The 13,019-nt window shown below is 42.3% G+C and overlaps 7 protein-coding genes across 10 annotated transcripts; 4 read left to right on the top strand and 3 right to left on the bottom strand.

Moving 5' to 3' along the window:
* The first annotated feature begins 416 nt into the window (after positions 1–416).
* LOC6646097 (retinol dehydrogenase 12) lies at positions 417–1,806 on the top strand. Of its 4 annotated transcripts, none has more exons than XM_002068817.4 (4): positions 417–502; positions 583–846; positions 908–1,327; positions 1,411–1,806. In XM_002068817.4, the coding sequence occupies exons 1-4, from the start codon at positions 417–419 to the stop codon at positions 1,625–1,627; spliced, it is 987 nt and encodes a 328-aa protein (XP_002068853.2). In that variant the 3' UTR covers positions 1,628–1,806. The 4 variants fall into 4 exon arrangements, with proteins under 4 accessions (XP_002068853.2, XP_015033169.1, XP_046866280.1 ...); XM_015177683.3 differs by having other exon boundaries at positions 908–1,339; XM_047010324.1 differs by having other exon boundaries at positions 437–502; positions 558–846; positions 908–1,339.
* A 284-nt stretch (positions 1,807–2,090) lies between these two features.
* LOC6646241 (retinol dehydrogenase 12) lies at positions 2,091–3,434 on the top strand. The gene is made up of 4 exons (XM_002068818.4): positions 2,091–2,205; positions 2,270–2,533; positions 2,599–3,003; positions 3,072–3,434. The coding sequence occupies exons 1-4, from the start codon at positions 2,126–2,128 to the stop codon at positions 3,292–3,294; spliced, it is 972 nt and encodes a 323-aa protein (XP_002068854.2). The 5' UTR covers positions 2,091–2,125; the 3' UTR covers positions 3,295–3,434.
* A 691-nt stretch (positions 3,435–4,125) lies between these two features.
* Positions 4,126–5,482, top strand: LOC6646242 (retinol dehydrogenase 13). Its single transcript, XM_002068819.4, has 4 exons — positions 4,126–4,266; positions 4,325–4,588; positions 4,649–5,065; positions 5,134–5,482. Exons 1-4 carry the CDS (start codon positions 4,187–4,189, stop codon positions 5,348–5,350), a joined length of 978 nt encoding a protein of 325 aa, XP_002068855.1. The 5' UTR covers positions 4,126–4,186; the 3' UTR covers positions 5,351–5,482.
* LOC6646243 (dynactin subunit 4) lies at positions 5,342–7,144 on the bottom strand. The gene has a single exon (XM_002068820.4). The coding sequence runs from the start codon at positions 7,054–7,056 to the stop codon at positions 5,500–5,502; it is 1,557 nt and encodes a 518-aa protein (XP_002068856.1). The 5' UTR covers positions 7,057–7,144; the 3' UTR covers positions 5,342–5,499.
* Positions 7,145–7,249: 105 nt separating this feature from the next.
* LOC6646244 lies at positions 7,250–8,060 on the top strand. The gene is made up of 2 exons (XM_023177804.2): positions 7,250–7,884; positions 7,965–8,060. Exons 1-2 carry the CDS (start codon positions 7,329–7,331, stop codon positions 7,997–7,999), a joined length of 591 nt encoding a protein of 196 aa, XP_023033572.1. The 5' UTR covers positions 7,250–7,328; the 3' UTR covers positions 8,000–8,060.
* Positions 8,061–8,778: 718 nt separating this feature from the next.
* LOC6646245 (ubiquinone biosynthesis protein COQ9, mitochondrial) lies at positions 8,779–12,825 on the bottom strand. The gene is made up of 4 exons (XM_002068822.4): positions 12,702–12,825; positions 9,458–10,104; positions 9,186–9,395; positions 8,779–9,126 (listed from the first exon to the last, which is right to left on the bottom strand). Exons 1-4 carry the CDS (start codon positions 12,760–12,762, stop codon positions 9,088–9,090), a joined length of 957 nt encoding a protein of 318 aa, XP_002068858.2. The 5' UTR covers positions 12,763–12,825; the 3' UTR covers positions 8,779–9,087.
* Positions 10,429–12,603, bottom strand: LOC6646246 (glomulin). The gene has a single exon (XM_002068823.4). The coding sequence runs from the start codon at positions 12,384–12,386 to the stop codon at positions 10,461–10,463; it is 1,926 nt and encodes a 641-aa protein (XP_002068859.1). The 5' UTR covers positions 12,387–12,603; the 3' UTR covers positions 10,429–10,460.
* Positions 12,826–13,019: the final 194 nt, after the last annotated feature.

The raw sequence follows: 13,019 nt of genomic DNA, 5'->3' as shown, positions 1-13,019 counted from the left end.
ATGACACCATGTTCGATAGAAATTTCACTGCTTGACTGAATGACTAATTGCTGCCAAAAACCGGTTACTTGTTAATACATCATTTGTTTAAAATAGAAATATGTATATACGGTGTGTTGTATACATTTGCCGACCACAGGTCAAATGCTTGGCCTCGCTCCATGGGGAGAATCTCAAAGGTTTCTTAACAAAAAAAATCAAAACAATGTCTAAAAGTGATTTCACGCTTGCAGGGTACTCATAAAATCGTCATAGCCACCAGTCGAGCTATCAATTTTATCAGTTGTCGTCGACTAATCGTTACGGGAATCTTTAAAAAAAAAACTCAACCAAAAAAATAAAGCAAAGAAAAAGTCGGTCGAAGCATTTACATTTCGTCATACATTTAGGCAAAGACCTCACTCTTGTGCGGAAGTATGGGAGTTATTACCAATATTCTGCATGGCTTGGTACCCATTCTTCTGACACATGGACTAGTGGCCCTTATCGCTTACTGTTTAAGGTATGGAAATCAACACCAATAAAAGAGTAACAACAATCTGCAACTGATTATGTAGTAGTTATGGCGCCTTTATCTTCTAGATTGTATATGCAAGGCCAAAAGTTCAAAAAGCAAACCGATGAGACGGGTAAAGTTGTGATCGTAACTGGAGCCAACACAGGACTGGGCAAGGAGACAGTGCGGGAATTGGCGCGGCGTGGAGCCACCGTTTACATGGCCTGCCGCGACAAGAGACGAGGTGAAAGAAGTCGCAATGAAATTGTTGAAGAGACCAATAATCAAAATATTTACGTTCGTGTATGTGATCTCGCTTCATTGGACTCGATTAGAAAATTTGTGGACGGGTAAGTGTGCGAGTTTCTATCCTTTATGCAGGGCGTTTTTATTGTATTTTCCTTTTTTTAGATTCAAACGCGAGCAAAGTCAATTGCATTTGCTTATCAATAATGCTGGCGTCTTTTGGGCACCACGACAACTCACCAAAGATGGCTTTGAAATGCATCTGGGGGTCAATCATTTGGGTCATTTCTTTCTCACACATCTTTTGCTCGATGTGCTGAGGAAATCGGCTCCCAGTCGCATTGTGGTTGTTGCTAGTCGAGCCCACGAACGTGGACTGATACAAGTGGAAGATTTGAATAGCGATCATTGCGTCTATGACGAAGGCGTCGCCTATTGCCAAAGCAAATTGGCCAATATATTATTCACCCGAGAGTTAGCCAAACGGTTGAAGGGCACTGGAGTGACGGTGAATGCCGTAAATCCAGGAATAGCCGATACGGAAATAGCAAGAAACATGATGTTTTTTCAAACTCCCATCGCCCAGTATGTAGCAGAGTGTGTTTATTGATCTTCTGAATCAACTGAATAGGTCTAGACTAATAGTATATCTTTTTCTCCCCAAACAGAACCACACTGAAACCGCTCTTTTGGTCGGTGATGAAAACCCCAAAGAACGGAGCCCAAACAACTCTATTTGCGGCATTGGATCCTGACTTGAATCAAGTTTCGGGTGTTTATTTTAGCGAATGTTCCCTCAAACAGGTGGCCCCTGTTGGCTGTGATGACAAAATGGCCAAATGGCTGTGGGCAAAGAGTGAAAAATGGACAGGCATAAGTTATTAAGTGATTAGTTATAAATGGGTGATCAAATGGGAGAGGCAAGAAAACTGAATTTCTTATAAGGGGATAATTAGTAAAGAAAATACAATAAATCAATTTAAAATTTATAAAGAATTAAGACATTAATCTAATGTCCTTTAGAAAACAAACAAATAAAACTTTATTATAGTGCTATTATTGAAGCCGGTTTTCTCTCATCATTTTTAAGTCTACTCTCTGTCTATTGACCGTGACTATGGAAAACGAGTTTCAACTATTTGTAAATCAATCTAAAATTACGTGAATGGAGAGCAAATGACCCCAACAAGATTCATAAAAGGCTGATAATACATGTGTGTATATGTATGTACTTACTCTCACTCTCAATTAAATTAAACTCTGAGCTATTTTTAAGTTTAAACTATTACGCGAGTCTTTGTTGTGCTCAGTCTTGACTTAGATGTCATTTTATTTAGTTGTTAACAGCCGCCTCGAGCTAAGACAACATAAAGAATTGAAAATATGAGTTTCATTTATGATTACCTACTTAGCCCTGTAGTAATTGTGCCAGCTATTATAGCCGCTACTATACACTTGCTCAGGTAGGCGACATCAAACTTTGAACTTTGAATAACTAACAAAACACTAAAAACAATTTACTTTCAGGGACTACTGGCAGGGAGGCCAATTTACTAAGCCAACCGATGAGACGGGTAAAGTGGTAATTGTAACCGGAGCGAATACAGGAATTGGTAAAGAGACTGTAAGAGAATTAGCCAAAAGAGGGGCCACCGTCTATATGGCCTGTCGGAATCTGGAAAAGTGTGAAGAAGCTCGTCGGGAAATTGTTCAAGAAACAAATAACACAAATATTTATACTCGAGAATTGGATTTGAGTTCTTTCGAATCGATAAGGAAATTTGTAGTGGGGCAAGTAATCAAAAAGATCTAAATTAATCAAGGTTATAATATATATTAATCCTTTTATATTTTAGTTACAAGCAGGAACAGGATAAGCTGCATATATTGATAAACAATGCCGGGCAAATGAATTGTCCAAAATCTCTAACTAAAGATGGCTTTGAGATGCATCTTGGTGTGAATCATTTGGGGCATTTTCTACTGACCAATCTACTGCTCGATTATTTGAAGAAATCGGCTCCTAGTCGCATTGTTAACGTTTCCAGCTTGGCTCACATTTTTGGGCGAATCAATAAGAAGGATTTAAATAGCGAGAAATCCTATAGTCAAGATTTTGCCTATGCTCAGAGTAAATTGGCCAATATATTATTCACCAGAGAATTGGCTAAAAGACTAAAGGACACTGGAGTTACCACAAATGCTTTACATCCTGGGGTAGTGCAGACCGAACTTCTAAGACATTGGAACATTTTCAGAAAGTGCGTATTATAAGTAATACTATCTAATATATTTATAATTTTAATAAAATCGTTATAAACATTTTCAGATACTTCTTTACGCCCTTTGTCTGGCCCATATTTAAGACACCAAAAAGTGGAGCACAAACTACATTATATGCAGCCCTCGATCCCGATTTGGATAGCGTTTCCGGACAATATTTTAGCGATTGCAAACCAACATGGACATCACCAGCCGCCAAGAATGAGGAAACTGGCCAATGGCTTTGGCTAGAGAGTGAAAAGTTGACAGGAATCCGTCCGAACAATTAATTAAATACACCTTTTTCATAGCTTAAGTAAACAAGTCATTAAAAAAGTTCGGGGTCAATTTATTTTTAGGTTAATTGTTGAGGTTAGCAATAAAATTTGTGTTAATAAAACTTAAAAAGGTCACCTAAAAATTTAACCTTTGTAGGGTATATTAAACTCTTTGCTACCTAAATATATATCTTATCACAGCATTGATAATCCAAGGAATAGGGTGGACATTATTACTACACATGAATCGGCGAAAACAAAACAGAACAGTCACGATCACGCATACGACCCGTTGACTTGAATTTCAATATTCATTTTAAACGTTAAACCTTTTACAAAAATATAAATTGTCCAATAATCCAATCCATTTCAAACCCAAACACTATTAATTGTTTATCAACTCTTTCATTGAGAAGTTGAAGCACTTGTGTATGTCTGAAGAAACTGAATTGCCGCAATGATGAAAATCATAATGTTATCTTAAATACTCTTACAATTGATAGGAAATACATCTAAAGATCATACACTTTGAATGTCTTCAATCAAAAAGTTCTCTTCATCTCTTAAGCTTGGAGTATTATCATGGATAGAGGCAGAAACATTATGTGATCAAATTGGATTAAAGTATATTTATATCAAATGGTTTTCTATGTGTTAGAACCTTCTGGAAGTGTATTTCACCAGTCTGCTTTCTCCCTCACTCATATTTGCTCTCCAAAATGCGGTTTGGCATATCATCATGATTATCACTATATATGTATCTGTCGCTCTCTCTCGTCCACACCCGACCGATTTGCGCTCTCAGTTCTAGTATATATAACAAATGCAGCCCTTGCTTTGCTTTCTCAGTTCAAAATTAAACTTCGTCGAGTAATCACAACCTACAACATAATTTATATCGATAATGTGCATATTCATAGACTGTCTGCTATGCCCAACTGTCATCTGGTCAGCTGTAATCGGCATTGGCGTCTACTTTCTGAAGTAAGATAACGATAGGCGAAATTACCCATTGACTACTAACCACCAATTGAAATCACAGGGATTATATGCAGGGTGGCCAATTCACCAAGGAAACCAATGAAACTGGCAAAGTTGTCATTGTCACGGGAGCCAATACAGGCATTGGCAAAGAGACAGCAAAGGAACTAGCCAGAAGAGGAGCCACAGTCTATATGGCATGTCGGGATATGACCAGATGTGAAATAGCACGCCTGGAGATTGTCAAAGAAACGAATAATCAGAATGTATTCTCACGTGAATTGGATCTAAGTTCTCTGGCCTCCATACGTAAATTCGTTGCAGGGTAAGTTGGACTCTCTCAGTGGGAAATCCTTTTTAATTTTCTCCTCCTTCTCCTCCACAGTTTCAAAGCTGAGCAACAAAAACTTCATGTTCTAATCAATAATGCCGGTGTTATGCGTTGCCCCAAAACTCTGACCAAAGATGGCTTTGAGATTCAGTTGGGCGTTAATCATATGGGTCACTTTCTGCTTACCAACTTGTTGTTGGATGTTCTCAAGAAATCTGCTCCCAGTCGTATTGTAGTCGTCTCTAGTTTGGCCCACACTCGTGGAGCCATCAATGTGGATGACTTAAATAGCGAAAAGTCCTACGATGAAGGCTCGGCGTATTCTCAGAGTAAATTGGCCAATGTCTTGTTCACTCGCGAACTGGCCAAGCGTCTGGAGGGCACTGGAGTTACTGTGAATGCCCTGCATCCAGGTGTTGTAGACACAGAGCTGGCCAGAAACTGGAAATTCTTCCAAACAAACTTTGTAAAGTAAGTAATTCGAGATTGAATGAATTCATTGTGAATTGTGGATTTTAACAATTTTTTGGTTCTTGCAGATATTTCTTGAAACCAATGTTGTGGCCTTTGCTGAAGACTCCCAAGAGTGGGGCACAAACTAGTATCTATGCAGCTCTTGACCCCGATTTGGTCAATGTGTCTGGTCAGTATTTCAGCGATTGCAAACCCAAGGAAGTGGCCCCTGCTGCCAAGGATGAGAAAGTTGGCAAATTCCTTTGGGCAGAGAGTGAAAAGTGGACTAGCAAGTCGGATTAGAGGTTTATTTAATATTAGATATAATAGCATTTGCCTATGACAAAAAATTAGTATGTTTAATCCATAATTTAAGTGTGTTTAAATAGTTATGGAGACTATCCATCCCACTTGGAAATATAGTTATTCATTTTATTAGCGCGTTTCGCTGCTTATTCCTTTTCTATGGCGCCCGCCTGAATGAATAGTCGTGAGTAGAGTGCCTGAGTGGTTGGCTCCTTTTTTTCCGTGGTATTGGCCACCGTATTGACGTAAGTGTATTGCATATAGAAACTCAAAACGACTTCATCGGAGATCTTTGATGTCGCTTCTGGGGTAAACTGTAGTCTCAGTAAAACTTTGTTGCCCTTGCGCCATACTATAAATTTGGGTTCTTCGATCTCGCTGCGCGCTTGGATGTCTTCGTCGAATTCCTTGGAATCGTCGCGTTGGCTCAGTACAAATTCGCTTTCCAGTGGTTCAATCAGTGTGTTGGACAATTCATTAACTTCTCGCTTAATCTCACGTGTAGAATTTTGTCTGGTTAAGGTGATGCCGGCTGCCCGTAGAAGAGGCGAGGAAGTTACCGCCTCCTCCTTGATTTTGCAGGCCTGCTGCAACATTTCTGTTGTGAGTTGTTCTTCCTCCTCGGGAAGAGCATCCAGAATCCTTATGGTCATGTCATACATGGTTGGATTGGTAATCTTTACGACAATCGCATTCTTCTGACCTGACTTCAGAGGCTGTTCGCAACGGACCATCACCACTTCGGGAACATGGTGGCTAGCGAAGAGCTGAATTCGATACTTAATGGACGTCGGATGAAATTCGGGCTTAATTAGATTATGCTCGCACTGACGACATCTCAGCGACCGTTTAATCCACAGCGAACGGCGTTGGGGATACAAATTTCCCACGGCTGTGGGCTGATCCCTTGGCTGGCTAAGCCTTTGGGCGATTGTCGTCACTTGACGCAAATTCAATGGCTCCGTAAAGATATCCGGCGGTAGCTGTTCCACATCAGCTGTGGCCTCAGTTGGGGAAATGCTAATGGGTTTGCTTTTCGGCAAAGTCTTCTCATTCCAACCGATTTGTCGTCGAATTAGAGATACCGTTAGACCTGTGCGATCTGTCAGACTTGGAAATTTATGCTGCTTGGGCGATTTGCGACGCAGAAACTCCTGTCTGTCCTGTTTCTCTTGCAACACCACCGACTGATAATACTCGAGTAGAGAGTTGAAACGGAGCTGGTACAAGCATTCGTTATCCGGCCAAGTACCAGTTGCCACACCCTGATCGGGAATGCCCACATCTCGTGTGGTCCAGCGACAGGAGAGGCATGACAAATAATACATTTTCTTAGTTGCGGGTACACTCGACGGTTTTAGGGGTGTGGTTGAGCCACTTTCTCCTCCTGCTCCACTCTGCGCCTCCTTGTCCTTGGCCTCGTCGGGCTTCCTCACAACAGCCACCGTGGTAGCACGGGCCGACAAAGTGTGCTGGCAACATGGACAATCGAAGCAATTGGCACAACAGTTTTTCTTGTGTCGCGCCTCCGATGACGGTATGTTCTCCAGGCAATTGGAACAGAAGTGCGACTCTATCTCGTGGCACACACAGTAACCGCATCTCAGTTTGGGACAATGTCGACAAAAGAACAACTTGTTGATCGGATTCAAGATGCCGCAGGAGCAGGCATATTTCACAGGAATCGGTTGCATGAAACTCATCTTAAAAATTTGCAATTTTTCGCAATACTTAAAAATGTTACACTTTGTTGCTGCTCTTCTTCTTTGTCTGCATGACGCGATTTGCGAAACAGCTGTTTGCAGTCCAAAGGGCTGCAGAGTAAAATCCTACTCTGTCTGGTCACACTAAAAAAAATTTAAAATTTGCGAGCTGTTACATTCACTTTTATTTTATTATTTATTACAAAAAACAAAAAAAAAATTGGGTAAATAACATCTGACAAAATCGTTTAATTTCTAATAACAGAACTCAAATGTGCATCCACTGCTGCCGCCTGCGTCACGCCCCCTGCCCGCCCATACCGTACGCATGTCCTCACTGTCCGGTGCATGAGATCGCCAGCGCTTGTTCTGTTCGAGGTCGAAAGCAGCCGGACGGCGAGCACATGTGGTACTCGGAGGCGCGAAAGAGGGAAAGATACAAAAATCCTTGTGTATGCCATACGCTTCCACCGCGTTGGCTGGACATCAATCGCAATGTCATCTTTGAGCTGGCCCGCCGGTTGCAACAATCCCCAGAGGCGACTCATTATATGCTCTTGCGTCTGCTACACGCCAACTATGGCAAAGTGATGCGGATTATGAAAAGACGACGCAGCTACGATGTGCCCTTGTCTAGCCAGGCTTTATTTTTTTCTCCTTCTTCTCTGATAGACGAGAACGGTAATCTGTTTGAGCCCATGCATCCGGAATCAGTGGAGAAATTGCTCCGTCTAATCCAGGACTATTTGCATCGCATGCAATTGCTAAATCGCAAATATAAATGGTTTAACAATGGACTGGACAAGGGCGATCTTATGGGTCTGTTGGGTGAGCGAGACGAATTGCTTAAGTTGCTGTGTAGCATCTCTAGCTTATGCGATAATAACGGTTCCCTGTCCATGCAACAGTTGCTTCGAGTGTTAAACGACTTGGATCTGGATAAGTTGTTTCAAAAAGGCAAAACACAACGAAGCGACACGAACTCCCTTAAGGGCATTTCGGATCTTTACTACGAAGTGGCGGCTGAAAATCCTCCAAACCCCATTAAATCAAAGATAGAGGTTGATAACCAACAACAAACACCACCACCAGAGATATCCCAGCTTCTTGAGTCCACATACAACACAACCTCATCTCGCTCGATAGCTTCCGTCAATGTAAGAGCCCAGTCGATAGTATCAACTAAATCGGCAGGATCCGTTAGGAGGAAAAGAGAACCAGCAAAAAAAAAATATTTATATGGAGAAGGCCCCATGGCCTTTCATGAACCATTCGCTGCAGACAAACCCTGGACCTGGCTATCACGAATGCCACAACGAAAGCGATTGATGGAAGATGGAACCATTGGCACAGAACCCGTGCGCCGCTATAGATCAATAGAGGAACGGGCTCGACTCACTCGTATGCGCGATACTATGTCCATACGAAGTGAAAGATCCTTAACTGAAGGTACTGAATTTCTATCCACATTTGACGGCAGACGGCCAAGCTCCATTTCACGGAGGACGAGTATGCGCTGATAAAACTACTTACCTCCTCCTCCTGGACAACTCACATCGGGAATAGTGGTCACCAGAAAGGGTGGAAACTATTTTCGCTGTAGAGAGGTAGTTCAGATTGAGGACTAAATGTCCAAATATGTGTGTTTATAGTTGTGCTATCAGAAAACGATCCAAAATTTCAAATAAAATTGATCGAAACGTCCTAATAAATTCACCTTCCTTTCTTTAAATGATCGGATTTTATAAAAGTTCTTGTATTAAATAATTATATCGGAACAACTCAAGACATTTTCTATATATATGTACATATATGCAGAGCTTCGATTGAACAAACAGAGACTAGCTTAAATATGGGGTGGAGAAGGGAAACATTATCATCTTTGAATTTAGAAGAATCGCGAGTCGAACTTTACAAGATGCTGTCAACAATTACATATATAATTCTATATATATATATATATGTCTAGATGTATACAGTAGATCGGGTGGTCCATACCTTGAGTCTTCTTCCTTTGGTTACGGGTGGTTTTTAGGGACGATTATAGCCCAGGCCCAGTATATTACGTGCCTGTGAATGAGCAATATTTTGAGAAAACTCTCCAAGATATAGTTAATGATTAGCTTTACCGTTATGAAGGCTGAATTGAAGGAACGTTGAAATGTGTGCGTCATGCCCTCAGTTTGAGCCAACATCATTTGCAATTGGACAGCTTCATCCATGCGATGTTTAAGGAACGACCAAGTCTGGGCATGATCAGGTGACGAATCCTGTAGCAGATATAATTCGGTCATCTTCATAATGGTAGCCAGACCTATACGCCTTGTGTACCAACCAAACTGCAAAACAAAAGATGGAAGAAAGTCACTTATTTGCTGCCTTCCATTCGCCCTCTACTTACATCCACAGACCGATCACCCGAGTAGTAGCAAACGTCATCGACTAGGGTCAATACCTGAGCCAATGCCGTTGAGGCGTGTTGCGGTTGGGCAATCAGAGCCATGGCTTGTGGCCAATGACTCTTATATGGCACTATCATCTCCAATCTTTGGCGCACAGCCTGGACAAGAAAGTCCAGAGGATCTGTGACTTCGCGCTGGCCATTCTGTGTTTGCTCTTGTAAGATTTGCACTAGCTTTGCATTGGACTGACTATTGAAATGGGAGACGAGAGCAAATCCTCCCTCTGGAAACATGCCGTGCACAGCTCCAGGATAACCACACTGTTCGGCACCCTTCACAATGGTCTGCCGCGTCCAACCCAATTGAGGGACATGCTCGAGTGCAGCATCAAGGATTTGCTGCCGTATGCCATCTACTTTAGCCTGTTTAGCTGCTTGCTCCGCATCCTGGAAGTGCTGGTGTCCTCCGCCGCCAGAGTCATTTTGTTTGTGCTTGGCAGCTGCCTCCGCCGCATCGCGTTCCTTTTCCCGTTGCTCTTCACGTAAGCGAAAATCTTCCAATTGCGTTTTATCCTTAGAGTCCTGTGCATAAGATCGGCTCTGGCCGAGGGGGGACACTAGATGGCCATTGTTTCGGATTGGGGCATCTGCAAAGTGAAAAATAATTCAATTAACTAAATCCATGACACAAAATGTTGTTGCCACTGCAAACACACATATGGAGAGACAACGACTTCGTCTATGGAACCAGCAATTAGCAACTATTGATCTATTTAGCGAAATCTAGTTGAACAATTAGCACCCAAAATGCAAAAACTCAAGGACGGACCACACACACACACACATGAACCTTTGTTCCACCTGAGATCTAACCACTTCCATCTATCCCAGTCGCCCCCAGAGAGAAATGACACAAATGATTTTACAAATATACCTATATATGTATATATATATTCGCATATATACATCTATATATTTATATATATATATATAAAAAAAGTTCTCAATTAGAGCTAGGTGATATTTGTCGTTGTTGTTGTTGGCGATTTCGAAGGGATTGCTCGATGCATTCGTTTGCCCTTAAATAGAGACCCAATAGCGATTCCAGACTGGTGATAGAACTACTGAGCACATCCAGTTTCTCTTCACGTCCAATGTCCGGTAGATTGTTATCCAAACCATCACCAGAGGCCATCCCACTGTTGCTGATGTTCACCGCCAGCATTTTTAATTGTTTCTGCATGAGGGCATCATCCGAGGAACTTTGCCCGTTCTCCACACGCTCCTTGTAGGCCTTATAGTGGGCCAACGAGAAGTCCAGGGCCTTGCCCAATGGCTGTATGAGTCTTTCCTCAATCTCTGGCAGAAAATGCCAGAATCCAGTGTCATTTGAGAGATCCCTGATAGCAAAGTAGCGGAGAATGTTAAGGGCATTGCATATACGATCGGAATGGAGCAGGAGATCAGATTTGACATCTTGTGGCAAAACGCAAAGGCAAAGCAGCAACATTTCTCGAAATTGTTTGCCGCTAAACACCAATGGCAATTCAGAGGCAGTGAGACACATGGCCTGGTCGACGAGATCCTTGTACATGCTGGCCAAGTAGCCCAGGAGTCCATCATGCTGCAGGGTTTCGATTAAATTCTTCAAGACGAAATATTTGCCTTCGTGATCAAAGGCTAGGACGTATTTGCGGAGTACATGAAGACCCACTTGGCGCAGAGAAACTTGCGGGGAGTAACCCACAATTTTGCAAAGGGACTCGCACAGTCGCTTGTGCACATCCAACTGCAGGGAAGAGCAAGGAACAATTACTCCAGAGTTTGCCAAAGTATTGGTCATTAGATGCTCCAACAAGCGCAAGCCACAGTGTTGCAGAGGTGGCTCAACTTGCTCCAACAAGACGCTAACCAAATATAAACCGGTCTCAAATAAATAGAGTGGCTGATAGATCTTCGGAGCCTTCGGTGGCAGCAGATTGCCAACCAATAGGGCATGGTAGAACATGGCGACAGCATAGAGAGGCATTTTCTCTTCAATGAGAAACATGTTCTGACTGCTCATCTCGTAGACACCCTTCTCAGCATCCAATTTACGTTGCCAACGTGCCCGCTGCTCGACCAGACCCAGTAGATAGAATGGATCACTTAGGCAGGAGCAGACAGCTTCAGTCAAACTCTTTACCACTTGGTGGACATATTTGTGAGTAAGTTCATCGCGTACGTAGCCCATTTCCAGAAGAGCTAGCGGCTTGCCCATGAGCTGGACGTAGAAGCAAGTGAAGGCATTTCGCCGCGTGAGACCACAATTCCGAAAAATGGAGGTAACTGAAGCCCCTGTGGTCAGAATCTCTGCCAAAAGCGGCTTGTAGAAGAGATCTATTGTTATATAGAAAGCCATTAAGTCCTCAACTTGTTGGTTCTGTTCCAGCAGACGCCCGGCAGCCTCGTCGTAGCCCTCGCTGAGAAATCCTGGCAAAGGGCACTCCTTCAGACGGGATGAAACACTCTGCAGACACCATTCCACAGCCTGCGGTTTCTGGTCACCCTGACGCTGAAGCACCACCTGCAGAGCCCTCATGTAGGCAGAAAATACTGCAATGCTGCTACTCTCCTCGATCTTTTCCATCAGCTCCAGCATCAACTCTTCCAGGGAGAAATAATACTGAGCCACCAGTCGTAGCAGCTCGTTGGCACAGTCAAAAAGTTCGGGCTGCTCCACATTCACCTCATCCTCCAGACTGGGCACACAAATGTCCTCGTATATGTCCATAGCAATCAGGGGCAAGTGCTGTAGATTCCTTGCCGCCTCATTGGGGCTTTGGAAAAGCATTTTCACACCCTCGTACGCCTTCTCCTGCAGCAGCTGCTTTATAAGTTTTAGAAAATTGCGAGCGGCCTCCTCGCTAGCTGAAGGCGGCTGCTCCATGTCTAGGCTTGTTAAATTTTCTTTTTATACATTAACAGATACACACACAGTATTAAAATCACGATCAAATTGATGAAATTTGATTTTGACAAGTGTAACTAACTAAAATTTTCTGCCTTTCCCGGCAAATTTTCTTTTGCTCTCTCGTTTCGTTCTTCCTCTTACTGATTCCAACCCACTCACACTTTCAACCGACAAACAAAAACAGCTGTTTTCTTCGATTCTAACGATGCCGTCTCTTTCGTAATCAGTTAAATTGAAGGACAATTGCAATGCTTTCTTGTGATAACTTGTACTAATTAATTAGCAACTTACTCAGGGGAACTAGAAGCCTACGAAAACGTATCAATTTGTGCAAACATCGCACATTCGACATTATTCCGCTTTGAAGATTTCACAGAAGTTTAATTGTAAATACTGAAATAGCGTTGCCAGATGCCAAAATAAAAGAACAGACTCAAGTGTGTGTTAACACACTGCTATTAGCAGACCGATAACAGGTTGCAATGGCGGGAAGATGTTTCCGTTTTAAAATCGATTTAAATTCAAAATAATTATTAATAACTAATTTTTTGTTTTTATATAATTTTTAGCAGAATAAACGATGCATAGTTAGTAGCCATAAATTTTCTA

This window comes from Drosophila willistoni (genome assembly GCF_018902025.1).
Source record: "Drosophila willistoni isolate 14030-0811.24 chromosome 2L unlocalized genomic scaffold, UCI_dwil_1.1 Seg72.1, whole genome shotgun sequence".
Taxonomy (NCBI): Eukaryota; Metazoa; Arthropoda; class Insecta; order Diptera; family Drosophilidae; genus Drosophila; species Drosophila willistoni.
The sequence above is the reverse complement of the archived record's forward strand: the minus strand, read 5'-3'. Positions and strand labels throughout refer to the sequence as shown.

Bases quoted from the DNA above. Each gene is read 5' to 3' on its own strand.
- LOC6646097 (XM_015177683.3), top strand. From the start codon at position 417: ATGGGAGTTATTACCAATATTCTGCATGGCTTGGTACCCATTCTTCTG. The intron at 503-582 runs GTATGGAAATCA...TTTATCTTCTAG, and splicing joins CTTATCGCTTACTGTTTAAG to ATTGTATATGCAAGGCCAAA. The intron at 1,340-1,410 runs GTGTGTTTATTG...CTCCCCAAACAG, and splicing joins ATCGCCCAGTATGTAGCAGA to AACCACACTGAAACCGCTCT.
- LOC6646242 (XM_002068819.4), top strand. From the start codon at position 4,187: ATGTGCATATTCATAGACTGTCTGCTATGCCCAACTGTCATCTGGTCA. The intron at 4,267-4,324 runs GTAAGATAACGA...TTGAAATCACAG, and splicing joins ATTGGCGTCTACTTTCTGAA to GGATTATATGCAGGGTGGCC. The intron at 5,066-5,133 runs GTAAGTAATTCG...TGGTTCTTGCAG, and splicing joins TTCCAAACAAACTTTGTAAA to ATATTTCTTGAAACCAATGT.
- LOC6646246 (XM_002068823.4), bottom strand. From the start codon at position 12,386: ATGGAGCAGCCGCCTTCAGCTAGCGAGGAGGCCGCTCGCAATTTTCTA.
- LOC6646244 (XM_023177804.2), top strand. From the start codon at position 7,329: ATGTGCATCCACTGCTGCCGCCTGCGTCACGCCCCCTGCCCGCCCATA. The intron at 7,885-7,964 runs GTGAGCGAGACG...TCCATGCAACAG, and splicing joins CGATCTTATGGGTCTGTTGG to TTGCTTCGAGTGTTAAACGA.
- LOC6646241 (XM_002068818.4), top strand. From the start codon at position 2,126: ATGAGTTTCATTTATGATTACCTACTTAGCCCTGTAGTAATTGTGCCA. The intron at 2,206-2,269 runs GTAGGCGACATC...ATTTACTTTCAG, and splicing joins GCTACTATACACTTGCTCAG to GGACTACTGGCAGGGAGGCC. The intron at 2,534-2,598 runs GCAAGTAATCAA...TTTATATTTTAG, and splicing joins ATAAGGAAATTTGTAGTGGG to TTACAAGCAGGAACAGGATA.
- LOC6646243 (XM_002068820.4), bottom strand. From the start codon at position 7,056: ATGAGTTTCATGCAACCGATTCCTGTGAAATATGCCTGCTCCTGCGGC.
- LOC6646245 (XM_002068822.4), bottom strand. From the start codon at position 12,762: ATGTCGAATGTGCGATGTTTGCACAAATTGATACGTTTTCGTAGGCTT. The intron at 9,396-9,457 runs GTAAGTAGAGGG...TTTGTTTTGCAG, and splicing joins CGGGTGATCGGTCTGTGGAT to TTTGGTTGGTACACAAGGCG. The intron at 9,127-9,185 runs GTAAAGCTAATC...GCTCATTCACAG, and splicing joins TCAATTCAGCCTTCATAACG to GCACGTAATATACTGGGCCT.